This window comes from Miscanthus floridulus, chromosome 9, assembly GCF_019320115.1.
Source record: "Miscanthus floridulus cultivar M001 chromosome 9, ASM1932011v1, whole genome shotgun sequence".
Lineage (NCBI taxonomy): Eukaryota > Viridiplantae > Streptophyta > Magnoliopsida > Poales > Poaceae > Miscanthus > Miscanthus floridulus.
Window position 1 is genome coordinate 135,256,481 of NC_089588.1, and position 25,548 is coordinate 135,282,028.

Sequence of the window (25,548 nt, forward strand, 5' to 3'; positions counted from 1 at the left end):
TGTAGTTGACAACTTTTTGATTTGAAATCATCTTATCATGCAAAACTACGTTTGAATCTCTCAAATTTAAAATTCAAATTTTTCAAACGACCTCGGATGGAAAAACTTACTAAATGAAAATTGTAGATCTCAAAAATTTATGAAACTTTGTAGTTGACCACTTTTTGATTTGAATTCATTTAGGGCCTCAAATAAGCAATTTACACTCGGTTTAGTATAATATATTGGGAACTAAAACGGATTCTAGACACAAGTGACAGTGTGGTGTAGTGGTAGAGGAGGTTTGTGCGCAGCGAGAGGTCTTGGGTTCGAATCCCGTTGTCCGCGTAGCCGTGAAATTTACGCGAAAAAAGCCGGAGATGGATGGGCGCTGACCGGTGGGGGCCTCCACCAATTAAAAAAAAATTTCCATTTTTTTTGGGTAAAAATTCCCATTTTTTTCGGGTTTTTTTTCGGTTCCAACTTTGCCGAGTGTCGGCACTCGGCAAAGGCTTTGCCGAGTGCCCGATAAAAGACACTCGGCAAAGACGTCTTTGCCGACTCTTTTTTTGCCGAGTGCTCTTTGCCGAGTGCAGCACTCGGCAAAGCCTTTGCCGAGTGCAAATTGGGCTTTGCCGAGTGCCCCTGGCACTCGGCAAATTCACTTAGTCCCGTAGTGCAGCAACGTATTATGCGCAAAACATAAAATGTTCTTCAGTAACATTTATAATGGCAAGGAAAAGAATATTACAATCGTAACTGCCATGGGTTAGCAATGAAATAATATTATGGCAGACATAACGTTTCATCCATTATCCAAAAGAAATGATGCATGTTTTGTCAGAAATTGGTAATGTCGTAGGGTAGAAAGTTTTAGTAGTGCGACCCAACAGTAATATTGTATCAAACCTTTTCTGTCAATAATTTTGTAGCATTTGAATTTTGTCAGTGTGGAACTGTATAATAGTGAGGAAAAAAAGCTCAATGACAGTAAACAATAGAGCAAACAGCGACGAAGCAAGCAAAATTCAGACAAAATAAGGAGCTTGACAAAAAACCATTTTGTCTCACATTAATTAGGATGAGTGAGTAGTTGAGAGTTTTTACTTTCCTTATTACTTACTGGCTGGGTATTTTAGGTGACACTAGGTTTAAAAGGAATCTCAATATTTCTTGCAAAAAAAAGAATAAGAGGAGAGAGGGTCTTGAGAGGACCCATAATACCTTGTATTTTGGTACTCTGGATCTCTTATATTCCAGGACATAGGGAGTATATTTTCATTATGATATCAAAATGCAAACACATGGACTAGGTAGGAGAATTATATAATATATAGTGGCAAAAAAAATCAACAAATCTGTTTCATGATTGCAGTTCAGTGAGGAAGGACAGGATGAGCAAAGACCTGGAAAAGACAAGTGAATATATTCAGTTGCTTGCCACTCTTGCCGCGACGGTGGCTTACACAGCAGGACTAGATCCACCTGGTGGCGTCTGGGCAGACAATGGGGAGGGTCACAAAGTGGGAGACCCAATACTCCTGACAACCTACCCTTTGCGGTACAAGGTCTTCTTCTATTTTAACTCGGCGGCTTTCGTGGCATCCCTAGTCATCGTGGTCATGCTGCAGAATGTGAATCTGGTTAAAGGCCACGCACTGGAGGCAGCCATCATAATGGATTTCTTTAGCCTCATAGGCGCATATGCCGCCGGGAGTTGCAGGGACACAATCACCACCATTGCCACAGTTGCCATGGCTGGTGGTGTCTTCATCTACGTGGTGATTCAGATCGTCTTCTGCACGCTAGAGCCCAAGAAGTTCGAAAACGACAAAGAGAGGAAGAGCTGTGAGCGTCAGATGGATATGAAGCGTGAGGTGTTGCTGCTTCTTTCCATCTTGGCTGCAACACTCAGCTACCAGGCGGCCTGACTCCGCCGGGTGGGTTATGGGAAAACGATGACAGCAAGCTTGGCCACCGTGCGGGCTTCCCGGTGCTCCTGGACAAGTACCCTCGCCGTTACAAGGCCTTCTTCTACTGCAACGCGGCGGGCTTCATGGCGTCCGTGGCTCTCATCCTCGAACCAGGACCTGTATAAGCCTGGCATACGGTGCCATGCGCTGTATGTGTGCATGGTGGCCGGTATGTTTGGCCTCATGGGTGCCTACGCCGCTGTACACAAATCTTAACCGAGGTGGCAAAAAGTCTGAGGCGGTTTTTGTAACCGCCTCGGTCAAAAGATCACGGTTAATTATGACCTTAACCGAGGCGGTTGCCCTGCTCGACTTGGTTAATAGAATAAAAAAAGAAAAAAAAGAAAAACCCGTGGATAAGTCCAGCGAGCCCATCCACGCGCCGCCGCCGCCGCAGCTGCTCGCTGGTGACGCATCCTCGCCGGACCGCAGGGATCCGCCTGGCCATCTCTGTATCTGGTCGCCCGCCGCCGGATCCGCGCCCGCAGCGCCAGCCCGCCTCGCCCACGGATCCAGCCACCATGGGCAGATCCGGCCACAATGGTCGCAGATCCGGCCACCACACGGGCGGAGTCGGCCACCTCGCCCGCGGATCCGGCCACACGGGCAGATCCGGCCACCACGGGCCGCCGTGGTGGGGAACGGACGCCGTGGTAGGGGCGCCGCGCCCGCCGGGAGGTGGTGGTGCTGTGCCCACGAGAGAGGAGGTGGTGCCGCACCGCGCGGCCAGCCCGCCCGTGAACCACTGTAGTAGGGAAGAAGGGGCGCCGCCATGGTAGGGAACAAGGGAGGGAGAGGGGTGGGCTCGGGAGGGAGAAGGGGTGCCGACACGGAGAGGAGTGCCATCGGGATCTAGGGGCTCGGGAGAGCGAGGGGCGCGGTCGGGCCTCGGGAGGAGACCGATGCCGCCGCTATCGGCAGAGGGAGATGGGGGGAGGAGTGGGAGCCGGTCAGACTGAGGATTGGGAAACCCTAAGTTAGTTATATATGGAGACGGTAGTTGGCTGGTGTGGCCTGATTTACCGAGGTGGTTGGGTTAGAATGCCAGTCTCGATAAATGATTTACCAAGGCGGTTGCACTAGAATGCCCAACCGAGGCGGTTGGGTTATGTTGCCCGCATCGGTAAAGCATTAACCGAGGCGGTTGCTGAGCCGGCTGCCCTGCCATGAATAACCGAGGCGGGCAACCGGCCCAACCACCTCGAAGGCCTATTTTGAAACGCAAAACATTTTGTGCAGTAGTGAAGCTCCATGTATCTGAAAACCTCCTTCGGCTTCTTAGCATTTGTTGGTGCAGATTTTGTGATCGTGGCCATTCTGGCCATCATCCGTTGGTGTAAAAAGGAGGACCACCGAACAGGTGATGATTATGAGGACAAGGCGTCCATGGATGGCTACCTGATGCTGGTAGGAATACTGGCCGCCAGCGTCACCTACCTGATGGGCCTGAAGCCGCCTGGTGGCATGTGGAGGGACGACGGCGACGGACACTCTGCTGGCAACCCGGTCCTCTACGACACCAACAAGCGGCGCTACAATGTGTTCTTCTACAGCAACTCCACGTCCTTCGTTGCTTCCATCATCGTCATCGCCTTGCTGCTGTTACGGATGATGCTCCAACCGGAATCAGAGCGTTTTCTGCTGCCGGTGCACATGGCCATTTTAATGGACGTCCTCGCCCTCCTGATAGCGTACGTGGCTGGCAATGCTCCGGCGTGGCACACGTCCTGGAAGGTCATCCTGTTGATGTTGCCCATGGTGCTCTTCGTTGGGTCTCTGTCATTGTGGAAGCAAAATGGAGGTGACAAAAAATCTCACGGGCAATCAGCTAATGTGGCCCAGCCAGCCTAACCCAGGTGAACATGCTTGAGTGGTTCCGTGTCGGTGGTCTCCTCCTCATAATGGCAAATGCAATAGTGAACGCTCTGCTACCTTCTTTTTTTGTTGTTGTTGTCTTGTCACATGGTCTGTTTGCTCTAAGCTTCCTTCAAGATGTCAGTCCAAGGGTTGTGCGTCCATGTCTTGAGTTAGTTTCCTATATCCCTAGTAGTAAATATGCCTGAGAGTTCCAACTGAACCTAATGAATACTCGAAAATTACTCTATGTATTATCATTAGACACGAGCTGTAACTCAGATACACAGGGCGTGACCCAATGTCTTGTAACCGGACTCAATATAGATCATCACTAGACACAAGCTGTTTTAACTCATACGAGCATGAGGTTAGGCTTGCTCCGTCTTGTCTTTCACTAAGATCAAGTCCTTGGTGAGACGAGCCACTTCTTACTTGAGTTGGTCATTTTCCATTGCAGTTACTTGTGAGCATGCATCTACAATCACATCCTTTTTAGTTATTTCAAAAAGTGATATTGTTGACGACAAAAGGTGACCAAGAGTATGAGGAGGACTTTGTAACAATGTTCTAGACAGCAATATAATAACAAGTAATATTTTGGAACATCGCACATTAGAAGTCTGGGAAGAAAATGAGGTAGAAGATGCCGGCCTCCCTATTAAACCGGCCGCCTGGCCAGTTCCTAAACCAGCCAGGTCGGCTCTGCTGCGCTGCGCTGCGCCTTGGCCGGGCGCCCTGGGCTCGATGAAACCAGCCTGGCTGACGAAACAACAACGGAAGTGATGTCTCGTCTTGAGTTGGCATGGGACAAGAAAAATCTGTCTGATGATAAGCTTAAGCGTTTTGATGATCCAATGTCGCTGTTGCGCAGCCATGAAGATGATGGTCTGGAGGCGTCGTCGTCGCTTCTATGGGTATTTCCTCCTCCACCCTCTCACTGCTAGAGGAGCCCATGTCGCCTCCAGTTTAGCTGGAAACAACAAGGGAAGTGATGAGTCGTCTAGGGTTGGCATTGGACAAGAAAAATCTATTTGATGATAAGCTTCAGTCTTTTATGATCCAATGTCATTGTTGCACGGCCATGAGATGGTGGCCAAGGCTCCTGACATACGTTGTTGATCCATGCCTTGCCTCTAAATTAAGGTCATTCTGATTGCCTTCCCCATGTCGCTGCCTCAATTATCAGATGCTTTGGTGCTCCATCGATCTCCTCCGCGGACATCAATGAAGTTCTCGTTTCAATTGAGGAGCTACATGGAGGTCTCGGTTGCCTAGAGGTGTTGTCCTTAGTGGCTAGCTGAGCCACTACGCTCGCTGTTTCTTTTAGAGTTGATAGTAGCTTAGTCGTCAATTATTTGTATGTAATCGCTTTAATTATGAATTCTGTTTGATCCCTGTGAGGCTAGTTTTGCAGGGATCATGTCGGTTTTGCATGGTAAGCCTTTTGGCTTACTAAGACTATTTCTTGTAAATTTTCTTTACTCTTAATGAAAAAACATGCTTAGGCATGGCCGCGAAAAAAATCTATAGCACAAATTTAGCACTCAATCAATTCCGAAGAAGTCACAGCTCCAGAACAAGTATAGATGACATGAGGAACCGAAACCTGCCGTGTACATCAGAGGTCTTTTGTTGTTGCGTGGGAATACCATAAGCAAGGCTGGAAATTGAAGATACCACTGGGCCAGTCTAGTTTGGGGAAGAAGCTTTTTCTTTCTGAGGTGGGGGTTGGGAGCTTAATTTAGAAAATGGCCTTCAATAGTTCACACTATACACCCATAAAGTGTGGACGAGACATGATGGACCGACGTGCTCCCAACCCAATGGTCACTTGCATGAGGGATATAGGCTACCGGATGCAAAGGGCATAAAAACATTTTCTTAAAGTCGGTCCTGGAATGACAAGGGAATACATAAAGTCCAAAATAAGATGATCTGATCAAGTAATGCCATTATTGGGACACACGCACACATCACAGCCATGTATGTACCCGCTCCATGAGCTCAGCTGAGCTCTATAAATTCGTAGAGCTGAGCCCCAAGGGAATCACCCCTGCTCAGAGCTTCATGAACTACGCTCCAACGCAGGCACCCAACACTAAGCATGGCCGATCCCGGTGGTGCTGCTCCGCCTCCCCCATCGACGGAGTACCTGCTGAAGAAGTACCTGCTGCTGCTGGCCACCCTGGTGGCGACGGTGACCTACGTGGCGGGGCTGAACCTGCCGGGGGGTTCCTGGCTGGTGGACGACGCGTCGGCAGGGGAGGTGGCCGGCGACTCCATCCTCCGGGAGACCAACTACCGGCGGTACATCCTCTTCTACTACTTCAACGCCATCTCCTTCTCCGCGTCGCTTCTGCTCGGCCTCCTCGTCCTCTTGCTACAGAAAGAAGGGAGCAGGGAGTACCTGCTCCTCATGTGGACGGTGATGCTCGTCGACGGGCTCAGCCTCATGGGCGCCTACGCCGCCGGGATCAGCCACGACAGGTTCACCACCATCTGCGCCTCCGTGCTGGTGTCCGGCGCCGCCGCCTATAGGGCCATCGCCTTTGCGACGTACGTCGTACACGGGAACAAAACCACCAGCGAGAAGCTGGAGAAGAAGCACGAGATCCTGCTGGTGCTCGCCATCTTCGGCGCCACCATCGCGTACGTGGCCGGGATGAACCCGCCCGGTGGCTTCTGGCGGAGCACCGTGGAGGGCCACCACGCCGCCGGAGACCCGGTGCTGCAGCACCTCCATCCCCACCGCTACAAGGCTTTCTTCTTCTGCAACACCACCGCCTTCGTCGCGTCCCTGCTCGCCATTATGATCGTCGTCGACCACGAGAAGCTCGACACCACCTTGAGAAGTACCTATCTAATAAGGCTGGCGACGCTGTATGGCTTCATCATCCTAGCGCTCTTGGGCCTCGGGGGCTCCTACGCCGCCGGGAGCTGCAGGGACGGCACCCACACCGCCCTTGTTGTTGCCCTAGGTATCCCAGTTGTTGTCTTGATGTGCCTCCAGCATGCTCTCCAACATCGCATGCAAGCACTCGTCAAATACTCCAGGTCCTTCAGGTATAGTAATACTCCATATTCGTTCATCTGCCTTGCATAGTAGTTCAATTTTGGCCTTCCATTTTCCTTTACGCATGCATTTATTATCATATATTTATTTATTACTCTCCTTATTCCAAAATTATAAAGACGTTTTGGCTTTTGTACCTAGCTACTGGACATATATATAGTGTATATCTAAATATATAACAAAAGCTATGTACTCCCTCCGTCCCTAGATAAATCAATTTCTCCTGTTCGTGCCGGTTAAACTTTTTTTAAATTTAACTTAGCTTTATAGAAAAAAGTAATAACATCTATGATGTAAAATTGGCATATTATAAAAATATATTCTATAATATATCTAATGATACTAATTTGATACCATAAATCTTAATGTCTTTTTTTAGAAATTGGGTCGAAGTTTAAAAATTTTGACTTAAGACAACTCTAGGAATCTATTTATTCAGGGACAGAGGGTCTTGTATGCCAAGATGTCTTATAATTTGAAATGGAGCGTGGGAGTATCAAATAAATCTATACATAACAAAAGCTAATGGCATATGTTCATTATGTGACATCACAAACAGTTGGATCGCTGACAAAACCCAAGACCTGGATAAGACCCGTGAATATATTCAGTTACTTGCCACTCTTGTTGCGACCGTGGCTTACACAGCAGGACTAGATCCACCTGGCGGCGTCTGGGCCGCCAACGGAGAGGGTCACATGACTTTAGTTCCAAAAAATTTTCCCAAAAAGTGTTACAGTATCCATCACATTGAATCTTACGATACGTACATGAAGCATTAAATGTAGACGAAAAAAACTAATTGCACAGTTTGGTTGAAAATCGCAAGACGAACGTTTTGAGCCTAATTACTCCATGATTGAATACTAATTGCTAAATAAAAACGAAAGTGCTACAGTAGCCAAATTCCTAAATTTCACCCAACTAAACACAGCCACAATGTGGGAGACCCAATCCTCCTGACAACACACCCCGGGCGGTAGAGGTCTTCTTCTACTTCAACTCGGCGGCCTTCGTGGCATCGCTGGTCATCATCGTCATGCTGCAGAGCGCGAAGCTCGTGAGAGGCCATGCGCTGGAGGCGGCCTTGATCCTGGACTTCTTTGGCCTCATCGGCGCGTACGCCGCCGGAAGCAGCAGGGACACCAGCACCTCCATCTACACGCTCGCCATCGCCGGCGGCGTGCTCATCTACGTCGTCATCCACATAGCCTTCTGCACGCTGGAACCCAGCAGCAAGCCTACTGCCGCCCGGAGCAGCGATGAAGATCACAAGCGATATGAAGCTAAGAAGAATGCTAATCTGAAGAAGAAGCGCGAGGTGCTGCTGCTGCTTGCAATCTTGGCTGCCACACTCGCCTACCAGGCCGGCCTGACCCCGCCGGGTGGCCTGTGGGAGGAAGACGACGACAGGCTCCGCCACCGTGCGGGCTTCCCGGTCCTCGAAGAGACCAAGACAAGTACCCTCGGCGTTACATGGCCTTCTTCTACTGCAACGCGGCGAGCTTCATGGCGTCCGTGGCCCTCATCATCCTCCTCCTGAACGAGAACCTGTACAAGCCGGGCATACACGGTGCTACGCGCTGTATGTCTGCATGGTGGCCGGCATGTTTGCTCTCATGGGTGCCTACGCCGCTGGAAGCTCCCTGCATCTTCGAACCTCCATCATTTTCTTGGCATCCGTTGCTGCAGGTATTGCCATTGTAATCGGCGTGGCAATCAACCGTTGTCAACATCAAGGACAAAAACAAGAGTCCCCATCCTCAAAAAATGACGACGGGGAAAACAAGACTAAAGAGGATGAAGAAGAAGACATGGCTTACTACCTGATATGATGCTGGTAGGGATCTTGGCTGCCAGTGTGACCTACCTGACGGGCCTGAAACCACCTGGTGGCATGTGGAGGGACGACGGCGACGGACACTCGGCTGGAAACCCGGTCCTCTACGACACCAACAAGCGGCGGTACAATGTCTTCTTCTACAGCAACTCTACTTCCTTCATGGCGTCCATCATGGTCATCGCCTTGCTGCTGTCACGGATGATGCTGCCGCAAATAAAACTACTGTCGTCTCTCCGGCGGGTGCACGCAGCCGTTGTGATGGACGTGCTCGCCCTCCTGGTAGCCTACGCAGCAGGCAGCTCTCGGGAGTCTCGCAGATCCTGGAAGGTCATCATGCTCTTCCCCATTGTCGTCTTTGTTGTCTTCCTCTTCTACATCTCCATGAAAAGACAACGCAGTCCGCCACCGCCCCCTCCAATAACGGCCCCTCAAATAACTCAGTCCGTTTAACCACGGTGGTTGATGCATGTACGTCCCATAATGCCGTCCAAAATTTCAACCAGCTGTCACTAGTCACTACCCTAAATAAATAAAATAAGAGAAATAAAAGTCATGACACGCGGTCGTTTAATTTATTTGCCTTAGTAAGCTCTTTTGAATTAATTTTGGGAATCCAATGTGTGTTGTTTGCCTTAAGCTCTTTTGAGTTATTAGGTATCTAATGTGTGTTTGTGTGTTGAGATGTTGAATCAATTATTAATTTGTTTTATTTTTCCTTGTTATGTGTATATTATTTTTTGTTTGTCTTGTATACTAGTATATATATAAATTGTGTAAACTGGTTTCATTTTGGAAACAAACGTAAGTCATACATCAAGTTGTCATACAAATATATATATGATCTCTGCTTGTGTCCATCAGGTAAGGTATATATCCGTGCCACCACAAGAGTTTACCGCCCAATCGTGGGGATAATCTCCGCGCTGAACGGCGTATCTGTTCCCGTGTTATCTGATTACATAATACTTGAAACAAATAATAACTAACATGATCTGTTCTATTGTTATCTGATTACATAATACTTTTTTGACTGTCTTTCTCAAAAAATAAACATGATCTGTTGACAGTGCGAACGGATCTCGCTACGTACAAAATTAGTCAACTAAACATCGTCTCAATTCTTCCTCAAAACAGCAAAACTGTGGGAATCACATTACAAAATTAGTCAACCAAAATCTCAGTTCTTCTTCCTCAAAACAGTAAAACTCTAGGATCACGCTACAAAATTAGTCAACCAAAAAATATCTCAGTTCTTCTCTCTCAAAACAACAAAACTCTGGGAACGAGCCATAGCTCGGGCAGCAAGTACTCCAGTGGAGTTGTGCCGGTCATGAGTTCAAGCCCTGCTCCACTCACGTCTTCCACCAGGATTTGCTCCCCCTTTTGTTTTCAGGATGCTCGATGCCTCACATGGATAGACCATGCGTGTGGTGTGCGGTGTGAGTGCATGAGTTGAGATACTACAACATGTATTCAAAGGTTGAGGCGATAAAGAAAAAGCAAAACTCTATCCTGGTGTTGACAGTCCAAATGTGCTAGTAAGGACAATAGGCCACTTGATGGAGGAAAATACTTGGCACAGCAAAAATCAGAGCCGAAGCAAAGAAAAGAAGAAATTAGGCTCCGTCCTACCCAAACTAGCCAGGCCAGTTTCTTTGTAGCAAGAGTGGCCTCGCCTGTGGAAACCAGCTAGGCCGGTTTAGGAACCAGCTAGGCTGGTTTTGCTACTGTTCCGAGACCAGTTGAAGTCCTACTCGGTTTTGGAATGTGTTTTCATAGAGGAAACTTGTGGAATGCGTCCTGGAGTTTTTGCTATTGGGATAAGACCACCCCATCTATATAAATGATAGGATCATGGCCTACTGTGTAATCGAACTTCCAATCGTCAAAAACCACATCTACTACCCTAAGCCCTAACTCTCCCTATCTCCTACTGTTCGCCATGTCTCTCGATGAGATTTGGGCGCGATCTAGGTGACCTTGCCGATCCTAGGACAACCTCTTGTGCTCCTCCACGATGTGTCTTCCGGGGAGGTGTTCAGGAGTTTACCCGGCGCAGAACAGGCGTCAAATAATCAGCCTAACCAGCTTGCTAGTTGGTTTTGCTGATTTGTTGCGTTCTTGCTGCGATCTAGGTCGTGTGTGACTTTGGCAGGCTAGCCTTGCTGGTGTGTGATCTAATTCGGCTTGGTCTTCGTTCGTGGCAGAGGGTGATTATGAGAATGGATCCGCTAGAAAATCTGATGTACGTCCACGGAAAGCTAACCAAACAATCTCCAAAAGCAAGTATAGATGACATGAGGAACCGAAACCTCTACCGTGTAGAGATATTTTAATGTTACGTGGGAGTACCATAAGCAAAGGGTGGAAATTAAATGATAACTTTGGATGGTCCGTCCGCCTTATAGAGTAGTGGCCCAGTGCTCGTACAGTTTGAGGAGGAAGCTTTATCATCTAGGGTGCGGGTTGGGGCCACAGCTAGGTTTATTAGGTTTATTAAAACCTCCCGCTTCCTGCTCTCACAATAGAATTCAGAGCATTGGTGGCTTCTCTGCGCGCCGACACGTGGCTCTACCTGTTTTTGCAAAAAAAAACCCTCAAAGCTATCAAAATCAACCCACGGTCCAGCTATGTCCCTAGAACAATGAACCTCGCTCCTCCCTCCTTTCTCTCACTACCTGAGCCAGGGAAATTCCTGACAGCCAAAAACCGTCAGGAATGGCCAAAAAACCGTCAGGAAAGTGTTTTAGGGAAAGGCTGTCAGGAACAGCTCTACAAGAAAGACATGTTATTCCTGACGGATGGCCGACAGGAAACCTCTCCTAACGGCAACTCCTGACGGCTGTGGGTAGACCAGTCAAACCTGTCTCCTAACATGGTGGCCGACATGATTCCCCGTCAGGAATTATAAGCCGACAGGAATTATCATCCATTTCCTGTCACCAGAACCGTCAGGAAAAAACGACAAGTCAGAATTCCAATTCCTGACGCAAAACGCGACAGGAATAGTGGCATCATCTATCAGGATCTGTCTCACAACCATCCTTTTTGTTCCAGAAATACATTTAATACATACATTATACATTATTCTAGCATATGTATTAACCATCACAGTAACAAATTTACTCACATTGTAGATTTCAAACTGGTTCACAAGTTTATACTGCACCATATATAAACTTTTCATGCTAGTTCAAGAGTTTACGCAGCAAGTGTAGCTCCTAAAAAGAGTTTAAACCTGCTGGCTGCATGCCAACTACATAACAGAGGCCTTTTCACTATCTGACATATATATACTAGTAGATTTCTAACTACAGAAAAGAAGTTAATTTTCTTCAACAGCAGCAAGTTTGGAGTTTAACCAAACACACTCCAACATAAAACATTACTACACAAATCTTAACTATGGCGGGCAAAAAGGGTTAACCGAGGCGGTTTTTGCAACCGCCTCGGACTAAAGGTCGCAGTTAATCATGGCCTTAACCGAGGCGGTTGCAAAAACTGCCTCGGTTAATGCTATTATCGGAGACGGTTGAGTTATGTAGCCCGCCATAGTTAATAATTTTAGGAAATAAAAAAGTCCACCGAGCCCGGTAGCCCACTGAGTCCGGTACCACACGCCGCCGTTGTCCGTGGTAGGATCCACGCCCCGGCAGCCTCCGGTGGCCAGATCCGCTCGGTGGTGGCCGGATCCGCTCCCCTACAGCCTCCGGTGGCTGGATCTGCTCGATGGTGGCCGGATCAACGCCCCCGCAGCCTACGGTGGCTGGATCCACCGCCCGAGCGCTCCTCCCTGCCGGATCCGCCGCTGAAGCACACCACCCCGCCGGATCCGCCGCACGAGCACTTCTTCGAGGCTGGATCCGCCGCCGGTGGGCTAATCCCCGCCGGATCCGTGCCGTGGTGGAGCCATGGAGAGAGGGGAGGAGGGGCGCGGCACCCTAGCCAGACATCGGGTTTGCGCTGGCCTCCTCTCCGGTGCCGTGCGACGAGGGAGGGAGGGAGAGACGGAGGGAGGAGGGGAGCCGTGCGCGCCGGCCCGCTACGCTGCTACGTGGGGGAGAGAGAGAGGGTGCGCACGCCACGTGCTCGAGAGAGAGAGTGGAGGGGGCGAGAGATTGGAGGGAGGGAGAGAGTGGAGGGTGCCGTCAGGAGGGAAGGGCGTACCGCTAGGTTGCGGGGAGGGGCGCGGCTGCGAGGAGGGGAAGACTGAAGTGCGAGTAAAAACCTAATTACGCCCTATATATGTGGCTTAGTTAATGGACCAGCTGGGCTACGGGCCTTTTTTCCGAGGCAGGCCTACTAACCGAGGCGGGTTTTTTAAGGCGACCGCCTCGGTTAATCAATTAACCGAGACGGTTGCGTTAGGGCAACCTCCATTAACCGAGGCGGTTTTTTTAAGGTGACCGCCTCGGTTAATCCATTAACCGAGGCGGTTACATTAGGACAACCGCCTCGGTTAATAATTAACCGTGGCGGTTGCTGGTCCGGCTGCCCTGCCTCGAATAACCGAGGCGGGCAACCAGGCCGCCCGCCTCAGAGCCCCATTTGTAAACGCCGTGCAAAAGAATTTGTGTAGTAGTGAAAGGAGAGCCCTTTTCACTGCACGAAAGAGGTTTTACTGTCACTTGACCATTTCAGTCCTTGTTAGCGTTGTCTTCATTATCTTTCATGCCATTGCTCTCAAGAGAACTAGAAGCGGCATTTCCAGCATGGGATGACTCAGTACCCTACAAAGAGATGGAATTTAAAATGGTGAGTGGTTCTAACACTGAAAGACTACACATCACAACTAAGGACACAAGAAGAGAGAAATTAAATAGGTTAAAATAATTTTGGCTGTCTGTGAACTTTAGGATTGCACATCTGTTCGAATATAAAAATGACATGCAGCCACAAGTTGCATCAAATGAACAGACCAAACTAGCAGAGCATCACACAACACGTGTTCTGGTTTTAATGAACATATGAATTTCAGGAAATGTTCAGAGTTAGACAAGGTATAGGTTTACATGCAACTCAGAGAAGATTCATATTCATACAAGGTACAAGTGTTAGGTGATGACTTTTCAAGCTACTAATAAGAGTAAATTTAAGATATCTAATTTCACCATGTAAACTCTTGAATGGTTCTGTAACATCACAATAATAGATCAAATCAATCGAAATATCACTAATAACATCTTAGAAATTGATTGGTACTGTGTCAGAGTACCAAAATATGCATAAATACGAGACAAAAAAGATACAGAGCTAACAAGTATTAAGTGTATTACTGTGATAAATGTTTAAAGCTTTTACCATAGTAGGGAACAATGCTGGCATTCCATCGACCAGATTATACAGTTTGTTAGTTTGGTGCACATGGCATGGTTTAAATAGCTGATATTGAGATATCTAGTTTTGCAAAGTAAATCAGGGAAACCTATTGAGGATTGAGGATATGGAAAACCTAATTCAAGAAATCTCAAATTGCACTAATTAAAAGTCCTGGGTAACAGTGTATTGTAAATGTGATCACAGTACATTATGGGTTCAGAGAAGCATGTAAAATAAACAAAATGTTAAGAGGCATGTCACACTCTACATCATACCAAATTACCAATATGGTTATTTCAATTTGTTATGTGTTACTGCTCCTGCAGTAAATAGCTCAATATAGCTAAATGCTTGCTCTAAAATGAGTTGATGACACAAAAAAAAGCATGATCTAAAATGTTACTTGTCAAAGCAAGCTTTAAACTTGTCTCCATATCAAAACTGGCTGAGTTGCAATCTGTACACGACAAATATGGCTGTTAGTTTATTCAGCCAATCACTAAATTAAGAAAAAGAAGCCACAAATATCCGCTTTTCAGAACATCCAAATGCAACAGACAACAGGTTAAACCATTAAACCATTCAGTCTTATTTTTTCCCTACTTGTGAGTTGAAATTCAGCGTGAGGCTATATAAAGTCAGCATGATCTAGAAACAAAAAGTGAGCATGAGGCTATCTAAGAAACTAAACAGAGGGAACTTTTGCCTACTTGAGAGTTGAAATTCTTGTCTTAATTTGTATGTGAGGAAAACCCATGAAATACATAACAGAATCAGTAGTGCTACTAGACCATGCTGCCTAAAATCATCATACAGAAGGCATAACAAACATTGCTAAATTTCACATCATAGTATAGAGCAATATGACTGTCATACGCCCAATGGAGGCCTCCCAACCTATAGCTAACGGGCCGAGAGGGGCCCAAGGAAGGGGACGGCGGCGCTAGGAAGAGGCACGGGAGGAGACCGAGGCTTAGAAGGGAGAGGAAGGGGATAGAAGGCCCTTGGCCTGTTCTACTCTTGCTTAAGATTGAAAGGTTACATAGCCCCTGCCTTTATAGTCCTGGTAGACTTAGCCCCTAAGCAATGTAACTTATCCTCCAAGCAAGCTAATCATAATCCTCCCGGATCTGGATGTCGGGGGTGCGGCGGGTGGCCGCCCCTCCACTGGTCGCACCCCCTCCTAGTGGCGCGGTCAGCCCAGACCTAGCCGGCCTGGGCCCTCTATTAGACGTATGACATCTCTTCCCCCTTCTCCAGGCAGCGTGTCCTCGTGCTGCGGCTTTGCTTGATCATTGATAGGGCTTCAGGAAGACGTCTGCTCCAACTCCTTTGTGCGTGAACTCCAGAGTGGGGATCTTTGGTTGAGGTGGATCTTCTATTGGTGGAGAACTATCGGGGCGAGCGAAGAACTCGTCAAACATCGTCTTCCAACGATTGGTCATGTTGCGAATGTCGAGGTCCTCCTTGGAACGTGCATGCTCGCTATTGCTCAGGCGAGCGGCATTGTCCATCAGCTTGGTGGTGAGGACGCTGTAGGGAAGGCTGGCAGCGACGCTGCTTGTTGCATAGTCGTTGCGGGGTGCCACGAGCAACAAGGGTGCGGCGGCGTCGGACAGCAGTGGGCTGCTGCTGGTGTTACCGGCGAAGAAGTTATCGCCCAGTTTCGCCAATTGATCGATGATGTTGGGGGGGGGGGGGGGCGCTTGATGAACATGGTGGTGGTGGCCATCGGATCAATCTGGTCTCTGAATACCAATGTTAGAGCCCGATAGGGAGGGGGGCTCTTGGCGGCGGCTAGGGTTAGGGGAGGGTGTGGGCGTCGACAGGAGGAAGGGGACGGCGGCGCTAGGAAGAGGCACGGGAGGAGACCGAGGCTTAGAAGGGAGAGGGGGATAGAAAGCCCTTGGCCTGTTCTACTCTTGCTTAAGATTGAAAGGTTACATAGCCCTTGTCTTTATAGTCTTGGGAGACTTAGCCCCTAAGCAATCTAACTTACCCTCCAAGCTAATCCTAATCCTCCCGGACAATGACTAAGATACCTGCAAACTAGAAACTACCATTTCAGCCGCTCGAGGTTATCAGGACATTTCTGTGCAAATTATAAGCAAAGCAACCATGCAATAGAAGCAAGAAAGCCACCAGCTCTGATGGCAATAATATCCTAGGTAACTTACATTATAAGCATGTACTTACCCAAATAATGAAAGCTGCAAGTTTAAAAATTAGTTCATGAACTGAATCCATGCATGTTTAACAATCAATGCAACTGTAACTAGGAATATTAGTCTATTAGCTAATTCCAATGGCCCCTAGAACACCTACATTCATGGCTAAGCCAGCTAAAATTGGACTAAATCTTCCACAATTGACATCACACAACAGCAGGTCAGCAGCAACAAGAGCTAGAAATGCCCACCTTTGACAGGGATGAAAACGAGCACTTTTTAGGACAAATCAGACTCCAATTTGAAACAAGCAATCTGAGGAGCTCAAATCAGCACAAGGTGGGGCAAACCTGATCTCCAGGCATCCTTACCAGCAATACCACCGCCGCCAAGGCCGGATCTGGCGCACTCACGGTGCTGAGGCGATTTTGCCGCCGCCATGGCTGGATCCAGCGCGTCCACGGTGCTATGGGCCAGGTCTGCGTAGAGCCGATGTTTCAGCACCCTTCCTTAACGTAAGTGGGCTGGTGGCCACCTCTTCCTCTGCTTGCCACAGCCTTCACAGGTCCAAGGCACGGCTGCTGTGGGGTGGGTGGAGGGCTTGGGACTATGGTCGTGGGGGTGCACGAGGAGGTCACGAGGGCGGTGGGTGGCACAGAGATGGGAGGCGCCACAGGTGGCGGCGGCGCAGGGGTGGACGGAGGACTGGGAGGCTGTGGTCGCGGGGGTGGGGGAGGAGCACCTGAGGGCCGCGGTGAAGGGGTGGCCGGAGGGCCTGGAGACAATGGCGCGTGGGGAGCGGAGTCGGAGCCGAGCGCTGCCGCGGCGCATGGGGGAGCGAGTGGGGAATTTTGGGGAGAGATTATTAGGGTTTGGGGTGGGCCGGACTGAGATATTTACATGGGTGGGAAATTTTGTATGTAGGACCCACAAACTGTAGTGCGCAGGACCTCAATTTTTCCACGCGCCTTCGAGCAGTGAACGTGTAAGAAGCCAGATTTTTTCGCCTGAGCCGCGGGAAGGGGAACTCCTGTTGGTTCACACTGGCTGTCAGGAGTGATTTTAGGATTCCTGTCGTTTTATCAAAATTCCCATGGGTTTAAAAAACCGACAGGAATGTTCTGAGTTTCTCCCGTCGGTTTTTGTAGACCGTTAGGAGTAATCGTAGTTCCTAACAGGTTTTAAAAAACCATCAGGAATAACCCTAAGTCTTGTAGTGTCTCCTCTCAGCGGTGCCGCCGCTCCGCCCCTCGCTACACCTCCGCGTTGTAAGGAAAATAGACCCCATGGGATATTTAGTTTGGATTTCGGTGTTTGATGGTCAACATGACCATTTGGCCGTGATCCTCTCATAGAGAGAGAGGGGCGGTCTTATCCAAGTAGGAATCAATCCCAAAACACATTCCTCAAGTTTCTAACGTCGAAAAAGTCCAAAAACCGATTTGGAAATCAAACCGATTCAGACTCAGCAGAAAAATCGGATTGGCCAGCTTGGAGTCGCCTATGAACCCTGGGGGTTGTGGCCGGGCCAGCACTTGGGCAGTCGGCTTTGCCAACTAGGTGCGTCGGCTAAGCCAACTTGGGCAGAGCAGCAGGCTTGGCCGAGACCGGCGCTGTCCTCCTCCTTCTATTGTTTATTTCTTCGTCTTTTGTCGCACCAAATATTTTTGAACACCCTTTTAATGCTAGAAACTTAACAGCAATAGCCCATTTTCTAAGTTGACATATTTTTGGGTGTCAACACGTACATAAAAACCTATAGCCCAAATAGTCAGTCGCGCAGCATTCATAACTCCAGTAGAACAAGTATAGATTACATGAGGAACCGAACCCTGCCGTGCCGAGATCTTTCGACTTTCGCTGTTGCGTGGGAATACCTTGAGCAATGCTGGAAAGGTACCTTGCGTAGCTCCACACACAGTGCCCGTCCGTTGTTTGGGGAACATGCATGCTTTTTCTTTCTCGGTGGGGACTCGGGAGCTTTATTAGAAAATAACCACTCAGCCATCCAAGCTATGCCTGAAGTGTGGATAGCAGATGCATGCACACAATACACAGAATGGCACTACCCTTTTTATTTGTTTAATCTTTGCTCAACCCCTCAACACGACGGCCCCGTTCGGCTTACCCCATATCCGGTTTGTTTGACTTCTTTTTTCAGCCGGAACAATATTTTTCTCTCACAACAATTCAGCCAGAACAGTGTTTTTCAGCCAGTTTCAGCCAAAATTCTACCGAGCGAACGAGGCCTAAAGTGTGCACGAGACAAGAGGGATCGAAACCTGTCGTGCTGACAATCGTCACTTGCATGAGACTAGCGCATGAAAAGCTAATAAGGGCATAAAGCATAAAGTCTATCATGGTATTGACAAGGGAATATATAAAGCCTAATATAAGATGACTTGATCAAGTAATGCCATTATTGGGACACACGCATGCATGCAGACCAATGTTTTAAATAGCAGACTAAGGCGTTTAGCAATATATCTCTAAAACAGTTAATAGCGGAGCTATATCGGACTATAGCGGGATATAGTGGCTAAATTGTACATGAACCCAAATAGCGGCACCCTGCCTCGAAAGGCTATAGCGGGCTATAGCAGCAGATATAGCGGGAGATTTAAAACTATGATGCAGACATCGGCGCAAGATGTTGTGCGTGCCGTGTCAGCTACTCGATCGATCAGCTCTATATATAATGCGTAGATCGAGCCAAGCCCATGGGTGTGTACTTCACTCAAAAGCTTCACTTCACCCAGCAGAACAATGGCGGATCAGAACGATGAAGAGTTGGGTAAAGCAGGGAAGAACCCGCCATCTCCATCGATATCGCCAATGGACATCGGCGCATCGACATCGGCATCGGCATCGGCATCGACATCGACATCGACATCGGCGGAGTACCAGCTGAAGAAGTACCTGCTGCTGCTGGCCACACTGGTGGCGACGGTGACCTACGCGGCGGGGCTCAACCCGCCGGGGGGTTCCTGGCTGGAGGACGACACCGACACGTCGTCGCGGCACTTGGCCGGCGACTCCATTCTCCGGGAGACCAACTACATCCGTTACATCGTCTTCTACTGCTTCAACGCCATCTCCTTCGCGGCGTCGCTCGTCGTCAGCCTCCTGCTCCTCCTCCTGCACAGGGGCGACCAGGGCTGGCTGCTCAAGCTCACGCGGGCGGTCATGGTGGTCGACCTGCTCAGCCTCATGGGCGCCTACGCCGCCGGAGGCAGCCACGACAGGTTCACCACGGTCTGCGCCGCCGGGCTGGTCGGCGCCACCTTTGCTTGCATCAGCTTCGTCGTCCCCTGCATGATATTTAAACAAGACAAGGCGGCAACCGCAACGCGGTCGCCGGGTGACAACCACGACCACGACCACGAGCAGTCCAAGCACGAGATCCTGCTGGTGCTCGCCATCTTCGTGGCCACCATCGCGTACGTGGCCGGGCTGAACCCACCGGGTGGCTTCTGGCGGAGCACAGAGGAAGGTCACCACACCGCCGGCAACCCCGTGCTGCAGGGCTTCCATCCGATCCGCTATAAGTTCTTCTTCTTCAGCAACACCGCCGCCTTCGTCACGTCGCTGCTGGCTATCACCTTCACCGCCTACGAGAAGGTGGACCTCAAGGCTGTCAAGGTTCCGCTGTGTGGGCTCATCATCACGGGGATCTTGGGCCTCGCCGGCGCCTACGCCGCTGGGAGCTGCAGGGACAGCAAGCACACCGGCTATGTTCTAGCCCTAATTGTCCCAGTTCTTGGCTGCATCTTTCTACAACGGTTTCTTGCCATCAATCTGCAACATCACTTCAGCTTTGGTAGCGGGTATGCAGATGCACTATGCAATACTCATCTTTATCTTTGCAAAGCGTAGTTTACATTTCAAGTTGAAATTTCCTTTGGCAAGTAGTGTGCATTAAGAGATTCAAACTAAACATCTTGCTTTAACAATTCAAACTTGCTGGTATAACTTCTTTAACAAAAACTAGCTGCCTAAGAATTTTAAGATTATTACATCATTAACCAAGCTCCTACACTGGTTAAAATCTCAGGAGATATACGTGTATTAAAAGTTTGTGAACAAGTTTAGAGCCTAGAACTAGTCAAAAATGCTTATTTTTGTTGTTTGTATTTGTTCGTTTCTAAAACAATGATCTGGAGTCTCAATACCATTACGACAAATTCAGCAGTTATTCTATATATTTTTCCATCTATATTCATAGTTCACTCGTTGTATTGGACCTTTTCGTGCGTGTATTAGATACTTGTTTATTCGAAGGTTTTGCTTAAGCTATGTCAGCTCTTGTTTGCAAATTAAGTCTCATGACGACATAAAACTAGATTTGGGATAAATTGTTAATTCCTCAAATTTTTTGATCCACAAGTTAAAGCTACATTGCTTATTATTGTTACCTTCTATCACAAATTCTCCTTTGATGCTTTTATTAAACATATATATATATATATATATATATATATATATATATATATATATATATATATATATATATATATATATATATACACACACACTTCAAGTTATTACAATGGCATAAATTGTTATTTTCAGCATGTAACATGATTCTTAATATTCTAAACTTCCTCTATGAAAGGATTATGTGTATAGTAGTTTTATAATTAAGGATAGAGTGATCAGAATCAAACTACCAATGTAGATGTTCTTTAATGTTTTTATTCTAAATTTACAAATTTTATATAATGTAACTGCATACATAGTGCCATTGGTATGTGATTTGGTAAGGGGGCATTTTTCATGATTGCAAAACTATAAAGTTATGTATTTATCTCTTATACATGCATGTGTATATATTTGGTATTCATGGTAGCACACAGCACATAGGTGGGCAATCTATGTAAAAATATTTTGGAGTTATTTTATGTTATTTTTCATAATGGCTTTGTTTGATGGTTTAGTTGAAGATTTTTCATAATGGAAAGGGTGTGTAGTTTTTTTAGAAAATGAAACAAATACAATGGCAATGATAGTTCAAGTTATGTAACCAAATTAATCGCCAAGCGTTTCTAATTTTTTTAGATTTTTTCATTAATATCATTTTGTCACCAAATGTATTCTAGTTTGCAATTTTTTAGTCATTTACTATTTGTGAAATATATGTAGGTCAACAGGCAGTGGAGAACGCAATGATCTGGAGAAGCCTCGTGAAGTCATTCAGTTGCTTGCCACTCTTGCGGCGACGGTCGCTTACCAAGCAGGAGTGGATCCACCTGGCGGCGTCTGGGCTGACAACAGGGAGGGCCACATCGTCGGAGACCCGATCCTCCAGACGACCCATCCCGGGCGGTACAGGGTCTTCTTCTACTTCAACTCGGCGGCGTTCGTGGCGTCCCTCGTCATCATGGTGATGCTGCAGAGCGAGCGCCTCGTGAGAGGGCACGCGCTGGAGGCGGCCATGATCCTGGACCTGTTCGGCCTTATAGGCGCGTACGCCGCCGGGAGCAGCAGGGACACGAGCACCTCCATCTACACGCTCGCCATCTCCGGCGGCGTCCTTGTCTACGTGGTGATCCACGTCGTGTTCTTCACGCTAGACCACCACCACCCCGGCAGCAAGCAGGGCGGCGGTGAGGAAGCTAAGAAGGAGGAGGAGGATGTGATGGAGAAGAAGCGCGAGGTGCTGCTGCTCCTCGCAATCTTGGCGGCAACCCTCACCTATCAGGCTGGCTTGACGCCGCCGGGCGGCCTGTGGGAGAACGGGCGCCGCGCCGGCTTCCCGGTGCTCCTGGACAAGTACCCTCGCCGTTACAAGGCCTTCTTCTACTGCAACGCGGCGAGCTTCATGGCGTCCGTGGCGCTCATCGTGCTCCTCCTCAACCCGACCCTGTATGTGCCGGGCATCAAGTGCTACGCGCTCTTTGTCTGCATGGTGGCCGGCATGTTCGGCCTCATCGGTGCCTACGCTGCCGGAAGCTCCCTGCATCTGGGAACCTCCATTGTTGACCTGGCATTGGTATTTGCGGTCTTCGCAATCGTAGTCTATGTGGCCATCATCCGCCATGGTCAGCAGCAAAACAAGGAGCCGCCTAAAGGTGAAGCAGAAGGTAGCAAGAACCAGTCCTCAACGACGACGACTGAAACGACACATGGTCAGTCTTCAGATGACCAAAGAAGTCCAGAGCAGAAAGCAGCAAATTTGAAGAAAGAGTTCGACGTGATGATGGCCAAGTACCTGATGCTGGTAGGGATACTGGCTGCCAGCGTCACCTACCTGACGGGCCTGAAACCACCGGGTGGCCTGTGGAGGGAGGACGGCGCCGGGCACGACGCCGGCAACCCGGTCCTCTACGACGTTGACAGGCATCGGTACAACGCTTTCTTCTACAGCAACTCCACTTCCTTCATGGCTTCCATCACCGTCATCGCCCTGCTGCTTTCGCGGATGATACTTGGAAGCAAAAGCAACAAGCCTCTTTGGCCCATGCACACGGCCATGCTGCTGGACATGCTCGCCCTCCTGGGAGCCTACGCGGCAGGCAGCGCTCGGGACTGGTGCACGTCCAAGGATGTCGCCCTGCTTCTCTTCCCTGTTCTTGCCTTCGTTTTGCTGCTCTTCTTCTGGAAGAAAGGACCACAACCTGCCAACACCTAACAGAATACTCACTCCTAGACAGTGCTAGCTACACTCGGGCACTCGGCCTGCTGGCCAACATTGGCATGCTTAACACTGGTCTATCTGCTGTTATTGTTGTGAATATCGTTTGCTGCTTGTTTGATTTAATAAGCTTTCTAGTAAAGTCTGTTTAGCATACTTTCTAATAAGGTTGGAATCCAAGGTGTGTGCAGAGATGTCGAGTGTTGTTTGCTCCCTTATGTATTCTTTCGGTTTGAAATTGCACAATAATGAAGAACAACTATTCTACTCTACTTCTAAGAACTAATTATAGCATCACATACTAACAATGATGATCTTGACCACTATGGAATAATTAGCTAGGAATTTAAATGTGTTCATAGGCACCAACCTTTTGAATGATGGATTCACCACAATTTGAGCCTTGCACAAATGTCCAATTAGAAAAGTGCTCTCTAGAATAAAGAAAGAACTAGAATGAGAATCAAGCAATGTAGCCATCAAAACGAAGCTAATGAAGCAACAAAATCAAAAGAGTGGATGTTTGTTACTAACCTTAAAGCAAAAAGATCAAGCCATTTTTCAAAATCCAAGCGCTAGCTTCATGGTGAAGAGCAGCCGCAACAATGGAGGGAAGGGCCAACTGACAGTGATAGAGTCCAATCACTGTTGGCTCTTGGCTTGAACCGACAGTGATATGTGACCGTCAAGCCACTGCCGGTTAGAGACACAAACCGGCAGTGATAGTTGTCATCACTGCCGGTTCGGTCACATCCCAAATCAATTTCTGATTTTTAGAGCCAAGAACTGACAGTGAAGGGTTTCTGATTTTTAGAGCCAAGAACCGACAATGAAGGGTCAACATTGCCGGTTCTCTTAATTCTGGCAGTGACGAGGCCGACAGTGAAGTGCTATTCTATAGTAGTGTGCCAACTGGTGCCATGACCGGTGAGGAGCTCACTAGGCCAAAACAGGACAAAGGGGACACCTTAATTTGTGACTCGATTGAAATCGAAACGCGTAGCTAATGTTAGATTAGTGACTCGAGTTCACGTTCACGCATGGAATTTATAGATGTGCATGCATGATCCGTGCCGGCAAGGACGACTGAACTTGTTGCTCATCGGTTGCTGTTGCTGTTGACAGGCATGCATGGAACAGATCGAACAGCAGGCAGGCTCCTTTTTGTAGAACGAAATGTTATTGGTCAAACTAGTCAGTTACTAGCTAGGATAAAACAGGTGGATTCTGTTTATTAGTCTTGTTTAGGCAGCTGAATGAGGCCATTTTAGTAACGGTTGCCAACAACCGGAAAGAAACTATCATTATCCATTTCCTACGCTGCTTAGCTAGCTAGGTCAAGTTTTTCACATGATCACCCTGTTCGTTTGGGCTTGTTTGGCTTATAAGTCATGGCTGAAAGTACTATTGGCTGATTTGATATGGGAGAAAAATACGGTTGGTTGCACTACTACACAACGTGGCTTTTGTCCCGGTTGGGAAAGGGCTTTTGTTCCGGTTTCCCAACCGGGACTATGAATCCGAGACTAAAGGTGGGGACCTTTAGTCCCGGTTTGCTACAACTGGGACTAAAGATCCTCTCAGCTTAAAAAAAATAATGTCTCCCACCGCTGCGCCCCGTGAGATTTGAACCCAAGACCTCATGCACTGCCTCGCGCGGAGCTCACCACCCCACCTACACAACACATCTAACAATGGATGGGATATTTTCCTTTTGAACTAACCCATCGGGGGACCTTTAGTCCCGGTTGGTGTTACCAACCGGGACTAAAGGGTCATTTAGTCCGGGTTGGTGTTATCAACCGGGACTAAAGGGTGTACCTTTAGTCCGGGTTGGTATTACCAACCGGAACTAAAGGTTGGAGGACTTTTTAGTCCCGGTTGGTGGCTCCAACCGGGAGTAAAGGAATCTTTAGTCCCGGTTGGTATTACCAACTGGGACTAAAGGTCCTTTAGTCCCGAGGACAAAAAAATGCCGAGGCTAATGCTAAATTGGGACATCGTTCTAAAGTCTGTTCTCTAGTAGTGTTGGCTGATAAGCCATGGCTTATAAGCCGAATACGACCAAACGAACAGGCTGATCCTGCGTCCACACGGGGCCCGTGCTGGCCGGACGTCGCTCGAGCCGCAGCGCTCGCACCCCTTCCGCTTCTCACGTACATTGCAATACGTGCAACACCCGATCTATTTTTGCAACATCCAGATGAAACACTTGTAACATACGTCTGCAACACTTGCAAAACACCTGAGAAACACTTGAAAGCCACTGCAAGCATATGCAACATCTGGATGAAATACTTGCAACATATGTGTAAAACATATGCAACATCACTACTGCAGACGGGCTCTTTGCCGAGTGCTTAGGGCACTCGGCAAAGCCCCTATTGCAGTCGGCAAAGGCTTTGCCGAGTGCCGCACTCGGCAAAGAACCCATCGGCAAAGGTTTCTTTGCCGAGTGCCACGTATCGGGCACTTGGTAAAGCCTTTGCCGAGTGTCACGTCAACACTTGGCAAAAAAAAAATCCGACGGCCTCTTTGCCGAGTGCCACCTCAGCGGCACTCGGCAAAGAATTTTTTCTTTTTTTTTGAAAATTCTTTGTCGAGTGCCAAACTCTTGCACTCGGCAAAGAATTTTTTTTTCTTTTTTTAAAAAAAAAATCTTTGCCGAGTGCCATGGCTCTGGCACTCGGCAAAGCTAGGAA

General features: G+C 48.2%; 1 protein-coding gene and 2 pseudogenes across 1 annotated transcript; all 3 read left to right on the plus strand.

The window, feature by feature from the left end:
* The first annotated feature begins 1,373 nt into the window (after positions 1-1,373).
* Positions 1,374-3,803, plus strand: LOC136481021 (uncharacterized; annotated as a pseudogene).
* A 2,110-nt stretch (positions 3,804-5,913) lies between these two features.
* Positions 5,914-9,175, plus strand: LOC136481022 (uncharacterized; annotated as a pseudogene).
* A 9,803-nt stretch (positions 9,176-18,978) lies between these two features.
* LOC136481023 (uncharacterized) lies at positions 18,979-22,843 on the plus strand. Its single transcript, XM_066478412.1, has 3 exons — positions 18,979-20,039; positions 21,355-22,283; positions 22,353-22,843. The coding sequence occupies exons 1-3, from the start codon at positions 18,979-18,981 to the stop codon at positions 22,841-22,843; spliced, it is 2,481 nt and encodes an 826-aa protein (XP_066334509.1).
* Positions 22,844-25,548: the final 2,705 nt, after the last annotated feature.

Bases quoted from the DNA above. Each gene is read 5' to 3' on its own strand.
- LOC136481023 (XM_066478412.1), top strand. From the start codon at position 18,979: ATGGCGGATCAGAACGATGAAGAGTTGGGTAAAGCAGGGAAGAACCCG. The intron at 20,040-21,354 runs GTATGCAGATGC...AAATATATGTAG, and splicing joins CACTTCAGCTTTGGTAGCGG to GTCAACAGGCAGTGGAGAAC. The intron at 22,284-22,352 runs GTGAAGCAGAAG...GTCAGTCTTCAG, and splicing joins AAACAAGGAGCCGCCTAAAG to ATGACCAAAGAAGTCCAGAG.